This window comes from Aptenodytes patagonicus, chromosome W (genome assembly GCF_965638725.1).
Source record: "Aptenodytes patagonicus chromosome W, bAptPat1.pri.cur, whole genome shotgun sequence".
NCBI lineage: Eukaryota > Metazoa > Chordata > Aves > Sphenisciformes > Spheniscidae > Aptenodytes > Aptenodytes patagonicus.
This window is the reverse complement of record NC_134981.1, coordinates 28,872,870-28,891,395: the sequence shown is the minus strand read 5'-3', so window position 1 is coordinate 28,891,395 and position 18,526 is coordinate 28,872,870. Positions and strand designations below refer to the sequence as shown.

At 39.6% G+C, this 18,526-nt stretch overlaps 1 protein-coding gene across 3 annotated transcripts; it reads right to left on the bottom strand.

Moving 5' to 3' along the window:
* Positions 1–1,396: 1,396 nt before the first annotated feature.
* Positions 1,397–17,981, bottom strand: LOC143171992 (WD repeat-containing protein 41-like). Of its 3 annotated transcripts, none has more exons than XR_012997258.1 (5): positions 17,785–17,981; positions 13,243–13,364; positions 8,712–8,760; positions 3,012–3,074; positions 1,397–1,782 (listed from the first exon to the last, which is right to left on the bottom strand). XR_012997258.1 is itself a non-coding variant. In XM_076361198.1 (5 exons), the coding sequence occupies exons 1-4, from the start codon at positions 17,833–17,835 to the stop codon at positions 3,012–3,014; spliced, it is 279 nt and encodes a 92-aa protein (XP_076217313.1). In that variant the 5' UTR covers positions 17,836–17,981; the 3' UTR covers positions 1,397–1,782. The 3 variants fall into 3 exon arrangements, 1 of the variants encoding a protein (XP_076217313.1); XM_076361198.1 differs by having other exon boundaries at positions 13,243–13,358; XR_012997257.1 differs by lacking the exon at positions 13,243–13,364 and having other exon boundaries at positions 17,785–17,977.
* Between the last annotated feature and the right edge of the window lie 545 nt (positions 17,982–18,526).

The following is an 18,526-nucleotide window of genomic DNA, read 5'->3' as shown; positions in this document are numbered from 1 at the left end:
AAGACTCTTTTACAGTCCTCATTGGCATTCTCTATAGCCAATTTCATAAGCAATGCCTCTTTGGCTTCAGGATTTTGTATTTGTTTTTGAATAGCTTCTTGGAGCTTGTCGATAAAATCCATATAAGGTTCGTTGGTCCCTTGCTTAATGCTAGTAAAGGATTTTACCGGTCGTCCTGTATCAGGGACCTTTACCATTGCTTGAAACGCAAGGTCTGCTGATTGTCTTAAAATTTCAGGCGCCAGCCGTGCCTGCAGTTGCGGCGTATTGATAGGGTCCTCCCCCATTAACTGAGCGAGTCCCGCGGCCCGTAGCGGGTCTCCTGCTCGCCGCTCCAAGTTCTGTAAAGCTGCCCGATCACAGAGCTCTCGCCAGTGGGCTTGCCAGAGCACTCTTTGTGTAGGGGAAAATATTAAATCAGCTAACGCTTTGGTATCGAAAGGGGTTAACAAGTGTCCCTTCACAATATTTTGCAATAGGCTCTGTGTAAAAGGCGCTCCCAATCCACATTGCATGATGGTCCGCCTTCACTCCTTAACCAAATCCCATTGAAGGGGCTGCCAACTGTTAGGACCTTGTTCACTAATTATGACAGGGTATGCCACAGTAGAAAGGTCTCCTTCTGCCAAGGCTTGTTGTCGAACAGCCTGCCAGTGAGCAGCCGGATCATAGTTTAAGGGTTCATTGTCGTGGCTTGAGACCCCTCTGCTCTGTTGTTTAGGAGACTGTCCGAGATCACTTGATAACTTGATATCGTCAGGGCCGAAAGAGCCTCGGTCAGAAATTTTTCCCCTCCCTCAGGCTGATCTGTCCCACTCGGACCGGGCAAAGGTTCCGAGGGAGCCTGGTCTGGAGTGGCCGGAGTCGGTGGATCAGGAGCAGTGGCTGCCACCACAGCTTGATGGGCAGTACGATTACACTTCAATTGTTTTAATGTATCTGAGACTAAGCGCCATGTAGTAAGGACCGTTTTTGCAGTCTCATCTCCCCCGGTAGCTGCATCCCACAACAAGTTCCCCGCCTTATCCCAAGTTTCCTTCTGAAAAGCAGTAGCCGAATCAGGGGGAAATTCCCTTTCGTTTTAGCCATGAAAGCAATAGGCGGAGGGTATGGCCATCATACTTAACTCCACGCTTTTCTAACAGTTTCTTAATAATACATAGTATAGATTCCTCCTCCTTAGTTAGTTGCGATCCCATTTTAAGTTTCCCAGCTGCTCACCTCTGCTCCGACGAGGCGATGATTCAAAGTTCCGGCTCCAGCTCTTTCCTGAGACTGCTCTGTCTCCCGCTGGCTGTGACTCGTTCAGCTGGCTCCCCACCGGTGCTCTGCTCCAGCATTCTCGCCCCATGTTGGGCGCCATTTGTGGGGGTGAAAAGTGGCACGGACTCCGGCAGACACAGCAACCAAAGACCTTTATTGCTTTTTGTTAGCATCTTTTATAGCAAGCAGAAGTGTACACGCGCTACCTGCAGCTTGCAGATAGGTTATAGCCTTGTGTTCACGCGCATCTATGCTCTAGCAGATTGGCCCGTTCTTCCTGATCATGCGAAATGCCTTCATGGTCTTTATCTTGTTTTTCTCCTTCCAGCTGCACATTCCTTTCTCCGTTGTTTTCTGCTTAAGTGCCTTGTCATGCCAGGTGGTACAGTGTTTGCTCATTAAAATCAAACTCAGGAATGTCCGTTAGTGAGATTCCCATCCCCACAGTCAACAAGGCATTTTCTTCAAGGATATTCCAAACTTCAGATCCATCATTAGAAGCAATCAACCTAAAAATTACTTCAAAGATAGAGAGAGAAATTGTCTAAACAAGCTTTATTATTCAGAGTAAAATGTAGCTATGTTTAAATAAAACACATCGTTTTCAGAAAGACACAGACTACATCATATTATAAATGAGACTACAAGATGTACAAAGCCACTTATGACCACTCACAACACACAAAAAAATGGAATAATTTATTAGTGTTATTATTAACGACTTACTACAGCAACTATAGGATAAAACATTTCAGCCTAGTAACTTTGAAATTCAGAGAATCAGTCAACATCAGAGGTTGTAGAAAGCAGAAGTGAAAAGTATTAGCTTACTTATCCGTAAAGATGTCTAAAAGTGAAACATCTTTCTTAAGAACTCATCTGACTGAAAGCTATTATTCAAAAGGATGCAATATTCTCTAATAAGGCAATCAAAATCTCCATGAATTAAGACTTTATTTTAACCAGTCTTAGAATTCCTTTTTTGCTATCTCAAGGGCACTACAAAAGAACTGTGGGAAGTTCAGATGGAAGTTTACATTATATACCAATGTCTAAACACAATAAGACTATTTTTAATTTGCTCCCGATTCTTTTATCAGAATATCGGATTGCTATTTTTCAGCTAAGTGTTTAATCATATTAAGCAAAATCTGTTGTTTTGTTGACTCGGTGTTCTACTTTATCTCCTGGATTTTTTTTTTCCATATTTCGACATTTCAATAATTTTATAAAACACTTATTTAAAAGACTCTCCACCGATAGCTAGCTAATGATTTATAGTTTGCATACATAGAAAATCCTGTCTCTAAATGAGCAACAGAAAACGTCACATTGTCTCATTATAGCTTTGGATAGTATTTCATCGGCAATATCTCACACTCCTGATCTTGGGATAAGGAGGCTCTAGGGAAGCCTAGTATCTGACAGCTCAGATAATGAGTTCCAGACTTTCTCCAGAAGGACAAACGTAGTTCTCTACAATCAGATCTGGACAGGTGGCATTAACAGTAATAACAAAGAATATAGAAAAGTTTTATCATGCAGATCTCAATGAAATTCCTGAAGGAGATCAATATTGTCTGCCTCTTTGTCAAATAAGGGAAAAAAGAAAGAAGGTGGTTGCTTATCACACCCTAACACCATTTACTTTTCCTATACAATTCCAGCAGCGTGCTCTGTACACATATTCTGATAAACAGCCAATTATAGAGGAACACAAACATTTAACAGAAATGCAACATGCTCACTTAGCTCTTTGCCAACAGCTGCTGCAACACAATTTTTAGGCAATTCAACCAAAGCACTGATATCTGTAAAAATACAGGAGATAAGGGAGAAAAGGATATTCATTGACCCCAAAAAAACACAGTAAAGTGATAATTCCTTATTAATAAATATAAGGTTCTTCATCATCTTCCTTCCACATATAAGTTATTAGCAAAATAAAAGCATATTACCTGGAGCGAAATTAAAACTGCATCAGAAATGAACAGATTACCTCAGACTGAGGCAGAGTCAGGAGGTTTGGTCCTGAATCCAGCAGAATTCTGAACATCAAACCTGATGTGAAGCTGGGAACCAATAATCTTTTTATTTTAAATACAGCTGTTTGTGTCCTAATGCTGGACAATATTAAGGACACCGGTGATTATTGAGACTCTAAACATATGCAATACCAAAGTCATTAGATACTGATACTACTACAGTATGCATGATACTATAATATCGTGCAGAGCCAGCTGAAGCAGAATAGGGCACAAAATAAAGTGTCCAGCTTGCTGTCATTCTGCCTTCATCCTGCACAGAATTCCCCCAAACTGTGCTGCCACATCATTCTGCTTATTCCTTGGGGAATTCTCCCAACTTGTCTCTTTCCCCACAAAGAAAGCAAGAGAAAAGAGGGCCAATGCTGCACATCCCATTGACCCCTTGTACAAAAGTTTCAATAGCATCTCATGCTAAGTACTACAGCACCACTTCCGACTGGTCTTTGGCATGATACCTCGTATCGAACCAAAAAAGTATTAATATCCTCAAAGATTCAGGTTTTGTCTACCACTACTCCATCCTATGACAAAAATAAGGAACATATCGGTTCCAGCTTTGAATTTGATTCACAGCTTTGTAGCTATCTTTGTAAAGCATGGCAACAATATGCAACAATTTTCTTCACTTGGTGTGCTGGTTTTGGCTGGGATAGAGTTAATTTTCTTCATAGTAGCTAGTATGGGGCTATGTTTTGGATTTGTGCTGAAAACAGCGTTGATAACACAGGGATGTTTTTGTTATTGCTGAGCAGTGCTTACACAGAGTCAAGGCCTTTTCTGCCTCTCACACCACCCCACCAGCGAGCAGGCTGGGGGTGCACAAGAAGTTGGGAGGGGACACAGCTGGGACAGCTGACCCAAAACGACCAAAGGGATATTCCATACCATATGATGTCATGCTCAGCATATAAAGCTGGGGGAAGAAGAAGGAGGGGGGGGGATGTTTGGAGTGATGGCATTTGTCTTCCCAAGTAACTGTTAGGCGTGATGGAGCTCTGCTTTCCTGGAGATGGCTGAACACCTGCCAGCCCATAGGAAGTAGTGAATGAATTCCTTATTTTGCTTTGCTTGTGTGCGCAGCTTTTGCCTTGCCTATTAAACTGTCCTTATCTCAACCCATGAGTTTTCTCACTTTTACCCTTCCGATTCTCTCCCCCATCCCACTGTGGGGGGAGTGAGGGAGCAGCTGTGTGGTGCTTAGTTGCCAGCTGGGGTTAAACCACAACATATGGCCAGATAATATATAAGCTTATGTATTGGGTTTATGTGGCACGGTTTTGGTAGCAGAGGAGGGGGCTACAGGGGTGGCTTCTGTGAGAAGATGCCAGAAGCCGCCCTCATGTCCAACAGAGCCAGTTCCAGACGGCTCCAAGACAGACCCGCCGCTGGCCAAGGCTGAGCCAAGCAGCAATGGTGGTAGCGCCTCTGTGATAACATATTTAAGAAGGGGGAAAGTTGCTGCGCAACAGCAGCTGAGAGAGGAGTGAGAATATGTGAGAGAAACAACTCTGCAGACACCAAGGTCAGTGAAGAAGGAGGGGGAGGAGGTGCTGCAGGTGCCAGAGCAGAGATTCCCCTGCAGCCCGGGGTGAAGACCATGGTGACACACAGGTTATCCCCCTGCAGCCCATGGAGGTCCACGGTGGAGCAGATATTCACCCTGCAGCCTGTGGAGGACCCCATGCCGGAGCAGGTGGATGCACCTGAAGGAGGCTGTGACCCCGTGGAGAGGAGCCCACGCTGGAGCAGGCTCCTGGCAGGACCTGTGACCCCATGGGGGACCCACGCTGGAGCAGTCTGTTCCTGAAGGACTGCACCCCGTGGAAAGGACCCACACTGGAGCAGTTCATGAAGAACTGCAGCCCATGGGAAGAACCCACGTTGGAGAAGTTCATGGAGGACTGTCTCCTGTGGGAGGGACCCCATGCTGGAGCAGGGGAAGAGTGTGAGGAAGAAGGAGCAGCAGAGACAACGTGTGATGAACTGACCACAACCCTCATTCCCCATCCCCCTGCACCACTCGGGGGGAGGAGGTAAAGAAAATCAGGAGTGAAGTTGAGCCCGGGAAGAAGGGAGGGGTGAGGGGAAGGTGTTTTAAGATTTGGTTTTATTTCTCATTACCCTACTCTGACTTTTGATTGGCAATAAATTAAACTGATTTCCCCAAGCCAAGTCTGTTTTGCCTGTGACGGTAATTGCCGAGTGATCTCCTTGTCCTTATCTTGACCCATGAGCCTTTCGTCGTATTTTTCTCCGCCTGTCCAATTGAGGAGGGGGAGTGATAGAGCAGCTTGGTGGGCACCTGGCAACCAGGTTCAACCCACCAAAGCTTATTAATATAAAAGCATGATTGACATTGAGATCTCAATTACATTTACTGTATTTCTATCAAAATCTTCATTTTCTACATAAAAAGTACTGATTCTTAATAAAAAAAAGAAGTCTTTACTGCTCTACTACTACAAAGCTTTACTTAGGAATAATAAAACTCCAGCTCCTTCACAGAGAAAGCCAGTCAAAGGATCTGGTCCCCATTACAGCGAACGTGTATAAATCAGTAACTGAGGTCTAGCCCTGTAAGTCCAAGCTAATGTAGTTACTGAGATTTGACGTATTCTAAAATTCACACAGCACAGGAGATTAAAAGCAGTCTTAATTTTGAAACTATTAAGTCTGACATTTAAAAAAAATTAGAGTGGCTCTAATAGATAATGTTATCATTAGAATTAAAGAGAATTTGTCAAGTTGGTTTTGTATCATTATACAGATCCATTTAACTTGCACTTTAACAGCTATAATGAGTCATTTACATTTTTACTTGCATCAGTAAGATGATTGGTCTTACACAAGAGATCTAATTTTCGGTTCCAAACACATAGATCACTCCCTCCAACCATACATCCAGTCTTTGAAGAACTGTCAAACACTGCAGAACAAAAATCAGATATGTCTCCTGCAAAAGTTCTACAGGGAGTTTTTCAGTGAAATGATCATGAGCTTTAACTAGATAAAGCTGTAAGTACTGTGAAATACAGTATTAAAGTGTCACTTTCCTGAGAAACAGAATTAATTACATACTATAATATGTTGCATTTTTCCAACAACAATGTAAAACCTGATTTTCCAGTGAATTTTTCTACTATTAACATTAAAGAACTAGTTTGACTGTAGGTTACCTTTTCCAATCCAGTAACAAAACTAAGCCATAAAATGACCTTTGTTCTACAGCCTTTCAAAAAAGAAAACTGAGGTATTGAGAGTTCCAAAAAGAAATTAAGAATTGTGCCTTCTCGGCTGCTCACTATTTAAGGGTTACCTGTTCTTAAACCAAACACTGCTGTTCATTTTAACACACCTGCCCATATGGCCCATGAGCCATACATAATAGATTACTGTATACAACAAGCCTACAGACATACCTAGGGTTTCCTCAGCTTACCTTTACAGTAGAATGGAAACATGACACTTTCTGAACCTGTCTGCCACTAGTGCAGTCCCAAACCTGACTTTATTCATTAAGGAAACCAAAAGGATTTTATATATTGTAAATATAACTGCTGTGTTTGTAACTAAATGACAGATTGGGAAATAGGTATGCAGAGACTCAGTCTTCTAAATCCTGATTGTCTTTTCAAAGTTATACCTACTGGATATTATGCATTTATGGATTTACTTCTTCCTACCTTTAATACTTTTCAAGATCTTACCCTGAATTAAATAACGTATTAAGTATAAATGTAAAGGAATACTACATAATAAAAATTATTCCAAGTGTAAAAAAAAAACTCTAAAAGCCTTTAAGAACTAAGTTCTGTATTAAACTCATTTATTTTAATGCAAATATTGGCCATTCACCCTATTTAACTGATACTACAGTAATTCAGATTTGTTGACAAACCCTCTCCTGAAAAAAGTAATTTTTTATTTTAATTAGAAAAACTTGACCTATATTTATGGCAAAAACAGTACTGCCAATTTCCTGACAGCTTTATTTAGTACGTACATTATCTATAGCTTCAAGATGGTGGTTTAGATAACTGCAGCTACTTCTGCTCTGTTTAGTTAGATGGCAAAACCCAACAAACAAACATGCAGAAGCATACTGGCATTTTAATAATGCAATTAAAATACAGGGTAGTTATAACTGTATACTTCTTTACACTTGTGGGTTAAGTTTTTGAATTAAAACTACAAAAAGATTTGCTTAAAAACGTAATAAAAATCCTATAGAAGTAGGAAATTGAACTCTGTTCCTAAGCTCAACATCTAAATGAGTTTTACATCCACGAACTACTCGGAACACCGAGTATATATACTCACATATATGTTTTTGAATATTCAAAAAAAATTCCTTTTCCAAATTATATAATTATAAAAGGCCTTCAACAGCAAAGCACTAACTGAAACTGCTCAAAAGAGAGGAAGAGTTTCAAGTTCCCCCTTCTGTATTTTAAAATTCCACCATCATAAGTGTCACACATAAATCTTTTCTGAAAGATTTCCACAAAAGTTCACAGTCTGAGATTTCTTCCTTCCTTCCTTAATTTGAATGTCTGATACTCCCAGTTTAGACAGCACAGTACATCTCCCTTTTAGACTTCCTATTGAACAATCTAACTTGTATACTAGTCCTCCTTAACACAGGTCTAATGCTCATCCCTTCTCTATAATTTTGTCAATGATATGGAGACACAGAGCAGAGGAGCAGAACAACTGGTATCACACTTACAGAGCACTATTTCCATGATAAATCTAATGTCTTGGAAGGTTTTCAAAAGTTATAAGATTTTTATCACAGCAAGCAAGGCCAGCCTTGTTTCTGCACTGCATGAAATGTTTAACTTTCACTGACTTTGGTGTCTTTCCAACACAGTTTTGTGTTAGCTCTCCATTTAGTCTAACCAGTTATACTACAAAAAGATATTGCAAATAGAGCCACTGAAATGTACTTAAAACTAGAGTATAGATATAAATCTTAGCAGGATTGGGACCTTGCTATGTATTTGTTGAATCAGTAGTCAATATCTTAGTGTTTACAGTAAACACTGAACATATTTTAAAAAAAGAATTCAAGTCACAAGTTCATATACACCTCTGCTTTTCATGTCATTATTTCATCTCAAATCTCTCTAAAAATCACTGTCTTCCCAAAACATTCTAACTTATAAAACTTATTGTTCTCTTGGGTTCACACAGCTTTTACTTTCCTAGCTCTCCTTTGTAAGCTAAGATTTGACGGACTCCCTCCACTTCTACATTTTCAAACAGCAGCTCTGCTATGAATCTGTGCAACAATTCTTATTTATTCTGCTTTTTCACTAGTAGATATTTCTAACTCCTCTCCCCAACTTCTACCCTCTCCAGAGCACACAAGCTAACCCCCCCAAAAAAAGAACTAACCTGAGCATTCCACAGAAATATGATTCCATCATCTCCTGCAGATGCAAACCTGAAAAAAAAAAAAAAAAGAAAAAAGAAAAAAAAAGTTGTGAAATCTTCAATATAGCATAATATAGTGGAACAGCAGTAAGCAGTTATGTAAGAAAAATATTTACAAGATATATCAGACTCTGGCTTTAATCTAAAGAATAAATGCATATTCATAAATCCCAATTACAGTTTATAAACTGAAGTCAGTACATTTAAATAGGTGTTTATCAACATATACTTAATACAAGAACAAGGCTTAAGATTTCCAATACATACTATTATAAATAGAATCCCACAATACAGAACCAATTCTCTTGTTTAAAAATTTAATATGATATCTTATACACCAAATAACACCGCATTCTAAAACCAAATACTATCAGTCAGAGCCAACCGACTGCAAGACATCTAAAAAAGTTACAAACCACTAATCTGAGTTCAGCCCAGGAGCAGAGGAGCCCAGTATTTATCACGATACTTTAACCAGTGGCTTAAAAGAACTCCCAAAGGGAGTGCATTTAAGGTGCTGAATATGGCTTCTGCTAAAAATCCAGCTAAAGGGCATACCATATGAGGAAAAAACAGGTTCATTTTAGCATGTTATTAGTTTGTTAATCTCACATTAACAAAGTCTGACCTAAATTAAATCTTTTCCCTAGGCTAGAGTGAATATCTGCAAACATCTGCCTACATTTGTACCCACCACAGCTGCACTGAAGCTGGAGCACAAATCCCAGCTTACCCAGTAAAGACATACTATGAGTTGAGAAAGCCTAGAACCTAGCAAGACCTTCCAAGAAAATTTAATTCAGTTGTTAGTTGCAAATATACCTACCTTCTAATTTTTTCCCTTTTGTTTTAAGCCTTCGCCAAGGGTTAAACAGTTAATATTTAGAGAACTAAAGATTTGTACTGTGTGCAAGAAAGTCATGAAGAAGAGAGGTTATATCACGTCTGAGATTTTTTTCTGTTACCAGCTGTGAATGGTTTCATTAACTACATACATGTCCTTTCTTTTAGACTCTGTCATGGTTTAACCCCAGCCGGCAACTAAGCACCACACAGCCGCTCGCTCACTCCCCCCACAGTGGGATGGGGGAGAGAATCGGAAGAGGAAAAGTGAGAAAACTCGTGGGTTGAGATAAAGACAGTTTAATAGGTAAAGCAAAAGTTGCACACACAAGCAAAGCAAAACAAGGAATTCATTCACTACTTCCCATGGGCTGGCAGGTGTTCAGCCATCTCCAGGAAAGCAGGGCTCCATCACACATAACAGTTACTTGGGAAGACAAACGCCATCACTCCAAACATCCCCCCCCCCCTTCCTTCTTCTTCCCCCAGCTTTATATGCCGAGCATGATGTCATATGGTATAGAATGTCCCTTTGGTCAGTTGGGGTCAGCTGTCCTGGCTGTCCCCCCTCCCAACTTCTTGCATACCCCCAGCCTACTCGCTGGTGGGGTGGTGTGAGAAGCAGAAAAGGCCTTGACTCTGTGTAAGCACTGCTCAGCAATAACAAAAACATCCCTGTATTATCAACACTGTTTCCAGCAGAAATCCAAAACATAGCCCCATACTAGCTACTATGAAGAAAATTAACTCTATCCCAGCCAAAACCAGTACAGACTCGTACTTTGCAATTACGATGTATGTGAAACTTGCTAACAGACTATGTTTTCAGGCATAAAGCCATACGGTTCCCCCCGCTTTCTTCCAAATGCCCTCTTGTTTTTTTTCTATTATAGTAAAAAAAAAAAAAAAAAAAAAAAAAGGTACCAACTGTACTTTCTTCATATCTTTCATTATTTTATATCCAATCAAGCCCCTTCTTTAAAAAGATTGGGGCAAAAACCAATCTTCCACACACACCTCTGATAACATTAATTTCTTATCTTTAGTTGCCTTTTAGTTTAGCTCTATTATACCTTGTTTTGTCACAAGGTCAAGACCTTAAAATAGTAAGACTCTCACATTTCAGCAAGAACCCTTTAAATTCCAATTCCTTTCTCAACTAATATTGGAACTGTGTGCCACTTGAACAAAACTTTGAGAAGAAAACTGGTGTTTGAAAGAAGGCATGAGTGTAATTCATCAACATGGAAGTTGAATAGAGTGCTGTTTTGTGTTTTTTCCTCTTCATCCTCTAACCAGGATTTCTGTTTAAATATAAAGGTATATTATAGAGTCAGTTAACCTACAGATACATTCTGTTCACCAAGGTGGAGTTTCATGGGTCACCTGATTCTTTTCCAGTCATGATCACCATCCTCTATAACCTTGTCTGTTTCCTGAAGGAGCAAGGAATGGTCAAATGAGCAACAAAAAAGCTATTCTTAAAATGTGTTATGAACTCTGTTTAGTTTAATGTGTCAAATGCTAGAGTATTACATGCAATTTTATCTCAGTCCATTTTTTGGAACTCTTGCTGAGGCTTAGCCTTCTTTAGTGATCTTCCAATCACTATGACCCTCACTTCATGTTAAAAAAATACAAGAGAAAAAAAAAAATGCACAGCTTTCTGTTACATTTATGCAGGATTTATTTAGTATCTTCAAAAAACAATCTGAGAAAATTTTCCACTCACTGGTTTTAGCTGAGCCACTGAGAAAACAAGAAAATCCTGCAAAATTCTCAATAAGATGATATTATCTAAAGACCTGAAGCGTGAAACTTGGCTTACAACAGTTGACAAAAAGCACACAATGGAATAGCTGCAGAAACTAAATAAAAACATTTCAGAAGCTTATCTGGGGAAAAAAACAAACAAAAAAAACCCACAAGAATCTTCTATTTTTATATGAATCTTCTGGTGGATTATTTTAATGTAGAAAAATAAATTTTATGGAAATGCATGTAACTTTTCTGATGTATATTTATGACATTAAGAATGAAAACTGACAAGCTAAAAATTCTCCATGGAGTCCTTAATAACATGCTTTAACTTTTGGTCTGCCCTGAAGTGGTCAGGCGGTTGGACTAGATGATCATTGTAGGTCCCTTCCAAATGAAAATATATTTAAAAAAAAAAAAAGTCTTCTGTGAAATTTTATGTTTACATATTTACAAGATGATTAGAAAATAAGATTCTGTAGGCATTCCAAATTTGGAAGAGACCACCTGCCCAATCAATGTGCATGAGGAAGGAGAGAATCTTCCTTCACAAAATGCCTGCTGTACACTTCAAGGATATAAACCAAACTCTTACCCATGTTATGTTTGTGTAGTGTATTGATGAATATATTAGAAATCCCCTTCTGTGCCTAATCCATAAAAGCTATAAATTACTACAGCTCCTTACCAGATAGACTCTTGCCTATTATTTACGTTCTTAGTTCTAAAGGTTTTCTATTTAATTCCCCACATCAGCCAAGAGTCACTACGCTTATTATTGACTAAATGAGAGAACATGCAAGGCTAATTTAGACAAAGCTAGGATAGAAGCCAGGTCATAACATAAAACTATCATAATTCATTCTCTCAGTCACACTTCCAAAGTGACAATGGTAAATCTAGTGACTTCATCTCTGCTTCATAACCAGTTTTCCAGGTTTTAGATGAGACTTTCCTCAGAGTTCACAATAAAGTTGGACCTAGTTACAAGTAACTAAGAACAGAACAGATAAAGATTGTCAGGGAATACACAAAAAATGCACAAAGTTAAAAATTGGAAGAGAGGAAACAAAGGAACTGTAATGTTTCAAAGTACAGCAAGTTGAACAACAGCAAATTGGAGGAGATGTGTAATTCAGAGATTAGGCATATGTTGAATTTTAGTAAGTAGTCATTCTGAATAAAGTAGTGAAAATTTCAGAATTCGAGAAGTTCAGAAAAAAGTTGCATTAACCAAAGTTCAAGTGAATTAAGCACTAGAGTTTCAGAAGAAAGTATAACAAATACATGGCTTCAGGCGCTACTAAAAAAGTGCAGACATGGGAGACTTGACAAAAGATCGGAAAGAAAGGAATAGCAACATTCAATATTGTTGAGAATGTCATGTTCAATTGCTACATTCAGTGTATCTGTAGGAGTCTATTACATTCTTTTGTAGAACCAAAAGGTGAAATAAAAGCTATCCTCAATTCAAAAACATAAAACACATGCATCCACTCAGAACAGAAGCAGACACTATTGCACATTGTCCTGGGAGAAAGTGTGCGTATGCATGTACAGAAGGGAAAGTTCAACCCGGGAACAGTCTGAAAAAGAAGGGCTGAATTAGCTAAAGGCATTTCTTTCAAACAAATGAATTTGTACCAAGAAACATAATTCCATCACCATTCTTTTCTCATGAAAGTATAACTTACGAGAAAAGCCAAAAGATGTAGTAACATACCAAGAAAAGGGAGTGTTCATCCCTTGCCTTTTTTGACTCCAGGCTTTTCCTGACCCTCCCCCCACCAAAAATAAGAAGAGAGAATTAAAAATATTACTACATTTTCATAAATATTCTCTGAAGTATTCCCAAGGATGCTGTGAAACAATTTGAAATGCAATCTCATACCTGCAATCATCTATTTGCACTAGAAATCGTACTATATCTTGATGACCTTTCAACGCAAGGAGTTCCATGTAAGGATTCTGTATTTGTTCTTCACCAATCATCTGTACAGATGATTTCTAAAACTCATAAAAATAAAAAAAAAAAAAAAAAATCAAATTTATTTTGCACTGACACAGTTATTTTCATCAGGTCTTTGTAATGTCTAACAATCTATAGACTCATGTGTGAATGTATAGTTATATTTGAAGTTAAATTGTTTCTGAAATATAATTCTCTTAATGAAAGTCATTACAAAAGATCATTTCTTATTATTTCAAGTAAATAATATCCTTCTATAGCATGTATTTTAAGTTATAATATAGCATTTTCTGTTTAAAAAAAAAATTTGTACTGCTTTAATCACTGATACACCAAGACAAAAACCCAGTTTAATCATGAGCTGTCATGTAGAGCCAGCTTCATGACTCAATTCACCATACATTCAGTTTTTCATTAAATTACACATCTTCTGAGAGGTCTGTGAACTTCTCACATCTTCATCTACCGTTTAATTTTGAAATCCTATATAAAGACAACATCTTTAAAATAAGTAAGAATAAATGCTGTTCAGTAATATATAAATCATCCGTTGGGACTCTATTCACAAAATACCAAAGCCAACAGCTTAGAAAAACACAGAGAATGATTAATCATTTTATAGAACAGCATCTGCAATTACCTCAACTAGACTATTAATTAAAAGAACTATCAATCACTCAGAGCAAGCTAATCATCAGGCAGGGTCAACAAAATATTGCATAGGACTGCAGTGTCAAGGCATGATAGTTCTGCTAATCTCAATCATCAGTTTGTTTCAATAGAAAACTTTTTTGTGTTTAAGGTCTTCCACATTCTGGAACAACTTGCTATTAGACATTATTTAAAAAAAAAAAAAAAAAATCTAAATAGCTCAGTAGTAACTCAGTGACAGCACTGTCGTGGTTTAATCTCAGTTGGCAACTAAGCACCACGCAGCCGCTCGCTCACTCCCCCCACCCACGGTGGGATGGGGGAGAGAATTGGAAGAGCACAAGTGAGAAAAACTCATGGGTTGAGATAAAAACAGTTTAATAATTGAAATAAAATGATAATAATAATATGATAATAATAATAATACACAAAGCAAGTGATGCACAGTACAATTGCTCACCACCCGCCGACCGATGCCCAGCCAGTCCCCGAGCAGCGGCCCCCCTGGCCAGCTTTCCCCAGTTTATGTACTGCGCATGACGTCACATGGTATGGAATGTCCCTTTGGTCAGTTTGGCTGTGCCCCCTCCCAGCTTCTTGTGCACCTGCAGCCTTCTCAGTCAGTAGAACATGGGAAACTAAAAAGTCCTTGGCTAGTGTAAGCATTACCTAGCAACAACTAAAACATCGGTGTGTTATCAACTTTGTTCTCATCCTAAATCCAAAACACTGTACCAGCTACTAGAAAGGAAATTAACTCTATCCCTGCCGAAACCAGGACAAGCACTCTCCTGCTTCCAGATTTATTTTACATGACAGCCAACATCATCTTACTTCCAGGACTGTCTCTTCTTTGAAGACTTCAACAGAACCTACACTGTAAAACAGCAATTACTGAACACTGTACCACATGTAGCATACATGAGAGGTAATCCTACGTGAAAGGCAATTATCCTCAGAAAATTTAATATTTTCTTGCAGGAATAATAAGTTATTTTCTATTACTTCTGTATTGGTACTATGATACTATTCTTCAGAAGTTAAGAATTACAAAGTTAATAAATAGGGAAAGAAATCTATGTTTATTTTTAAAATGAAGGTTATCAAAATGCTAGTTCTTGTAATTTTATCTTGGTTTTGTGGTATCTGACGCATTTCATGAAGCATTTTATGCAATTATGTGAGAATAGCATTTCCCATTTAAAATAATGCAAGTATAGTCCACATAGTTATAAAGAACAGCTGGACAAATATGGAATCTAGGAGTTCAGCTGTCAAAAGCAAAACAAAACATTCCTTACAAAAATTTAGAGTTCTAAAAATCCTAAGCAAATCTCAGCATCGCTGAACAGATGACATTAGCAATACTGTAGTCAGAAGACTTCGATTTTTTATTTACTAATAGAAACATACATTCACAAAACAATTGTAACATCGCTTTGAAAAGTCAGAATTTGTAACATAACATCCCAATTCTATATTCTGTTGTTGCTTCCTGTTCAGTACAAGACCATGCTACTTCTTTTGAACAACCTGTCTAATCTTATTTTTTTTCTTAATTCTGTCCTACCTAAGAATGCCTGTGAATACTGAAAGGTACAGTGCTGATGAAGTACTACAGATAACAACAAAATAACAGGTTTTTTTCCCCCAGTACTGTCATACAACAAGCTACACTCTCTTCAGATCTTCATTAATATTTACTGAAGTGTTGGGTTACATGTGCATTCTTTCTCTGAAGAAATCTATTTTTGATATAAACTATTAATTGAACTCTCTTGTAGCAACATCAAGTTTTTAGAAGAGAAAGCTAGATGCTGATGCTAATGGAATCTATTCTCAACTTGCATGTTTTTATGCAGGACCTGTAAGCATCACTACAATAATCAGTAAAAAAAACAAAAAACAAAAAATAAAAACCAAAAAAAACCTACCCACAACATTCATCTCGGCTTCAGAACTTCCTATAACCCCTGTGATTTGAAGCATTTAAAAGTGGGATTTTCAAAAGCAATTCACCAAAAATATGGATACAAGAGTATCTAGACATACTTCTGTATGTATCACAGAGCATGATAAATTAGCTTATATGGACTATGATGCTACTGCAGTTAGACTGCTCCCATTACCAGAGCTACTCTGCTTAAGATGTACACCATGGCCATCAACTGAAGAGATTCAGAAGATTGAGTCTAAATGATTTTCAATTCCACAGTAAAGAAAGAAATGGGTAAGGAGAAATTTACATTTCATCAATTTAAGAAAGCTTTGCCAGAGGCTTCCCCTATTCACTCAGTGCAATGTCAGACTCTAATACATCTGGCCCCTTCATGACTGACTGAAGCCATAGCACATGAAACAAACACAATCAGTCCATAGCCCACAGCAGTGTGGGGGCTTCCTTATCTATTTAAGAAGAGTACAGAGAGAGTTAATGGTTATGAAAATCATCTTTAGATTGAAACAATATTACATAATGCAGAAAAAAAGAACAAAAAGTTTTATAAGGGTTAATCCCAAATATTTATTATTCAGTTTTTCCAGAGACCCAAAATGATTGCCATGATTCAGCAAACCAGTGGTAGCAATAAGAACAGAAGTCCTGTGGATGAGGTTTAAGAAATCTGCGAACAGCAGAATAGAAGAACTGGACCACACCTTGACTCACGTTCATGCTTTATTAAATCACAGTATAAGTAAACTATAGCCAGAGTTTAAACTTTGGAGAGGGACACACACCAGTGTAGTTTTCTAGCACATCTTAGAATGCTGTTAGGTATTTCCCATTTTCCTTTTAAGAACAACTGCACACAAACCCACTAAATACAACTGTAATACAACCAACATTTTGACTGATGACAAAGGTCAGAGGCATTCCCGGACACCATCATTCCGAATTGGTACAGACTCAAATTTCTACCAAAGTAAATACTGGCATTTGAAACCAACCATGATATTGTCATGGCTTGCTCATATACAGCAGCTGAAAAAGAATTACTTCCTCATATTTGTCTAGATTACAAAAGCACTAAGTGTAAGAAGCCCAGTAACAGTGTTAATTAATTCTTGTTAAGTACAGACTGAGAAATTCAGCAGTCTTAGGGACAAAATCCCAATAACTTCTCCCTCAAATTCAGTAAAACTCTTTTTCTGAGTAAGGCATTAGGAAGGATGTCCACGTTCAGTGCATTACATAGGTCCAGTTTATTTTATGGATGAGAAACTGAGAAGAAATATTAGAAAACTACTATAAACAACTAGGCCACATAAATAATAAGTTACTGCCTATAATTTACATTATCGACCACGGAGTCCCGAGGGCAGGACTCCATATGCTTGCAAGCTATACAACATAACCCCCACTTGCCCAGGACGCGCTGAGCAGGAGGGAGGAAGCCGGGACGCTCCCGACAGAGACGGCTCCCAAGCCCTTCAGCTCCTGGGCAAGCTCAGCTTGGGGGGGCTTGCTTTTGTGGTTTTTTTCCTCCCCTCTCTCTCTTCAACGAAGCTTCTAACCCTTTCTAACAGCCAGAAAATCTCACAGGGCCGCCGAGCTAGCCCTGAAGGTCCCTTGCTCCAGAGAGCCCGGCGCAGGGCCCAGCCGCACTACCACCACGGGATAAGCAAACCCACCCTGACGAAAATGCCACCGTCCACCCCCATAGACCTAAAACTACCCCCAGCCCAGCCGGCGGCTCCTGACTAAGCCCACTGCCTGCCCCCTCCCCACCAACGACCCTAACGCTGCTCCTGACCCTGCCTCCCGCCGCGAGCTGCTCCGTCCCCTTCCGCCACGCCCGCCCGCCGCCTTACCTCCGCCAGGCCCTGCGGCTCCCGGCCGCCATCAATCAGCCACCACAGCATCGGGAGCAGCACTCACACCCCCCCAAGGGCAGCTCGCTACGACAGCAAGACTGTCCCTCGCCGCCTGCTGCACCCAGCGGCTCGGTGGGATGATCGGGCGTGGGCACTCCCGCTGAGGGAAAGGCCTTCTTAATCGAGCTCCGCGGGGAGACCAGCTCTCCAGCGGGCGGGGGCCGAGAGGGGCCTGAGCAATCGATCGCTGAGTGGGTGCCGTGTCGCCGCGCGGAGGCGGGCGCAGAGCTGGCGCGGGGCGGGCATCGCCGCCGGGGGGCGCTGTGAGGGGGCGGTGGTGAGGCGGGAGCCGTGAGGGGGCGGTGGTGAGGCGGGGGCCGGGGAGCCTCAGACTGGTTCAGATTAGCCTGTGGGCGAATTCTGCAGTTTAACTGCAGGAAACAAGTGTATTAATTCCATTTACTAGCTTTTTACCTGCTGACTTCCATTTTCAGAGGAAATTTATGCTACAACAAAAGAATAATTATTACCATTTTATTGTGACCATCTTATCTGTTTTCTGAAGTAAATGATCACCAAAATTTTCTGTATATAACAGATTTCCCTTGGCTGTGACTGTTTTCATTCTCCTTTGCTGAACCTCCTTTAGTTCTGCAATGTCCTTGTCAAGAAGGAGTAACAAATACTGTACGCTGCCTTCAAAATGAGGCTGTACCATCGGGCTAAACAACGGCCTCAC

Excerpts from the sequence above, each read along its gene's own strand:
- LOC143171992 (XM_076361198.1), bottom strand. The coding sequence starts at position 17,835 with ATGCTGTGGTGGCTGATTGATGGCGGCCGGGAGCCGCAGGGCCTGGCG. Across the intron at positions 8,761-13,242 it reads GTGCAAATAGATGATTGCAG|GTTTGCATCTGCAGGAGATG; the intron begins GTATGAGATTGC and ends TTTTTTTTTCAG. Across the intron at positions 3,075-8,711 it reads TATTTCTGTGGAATGCTCAG|ATATCAGTGCTTTGGTTGAA; the intron begins GTTAGTTCTTTT and ends GTATTTTTACAG.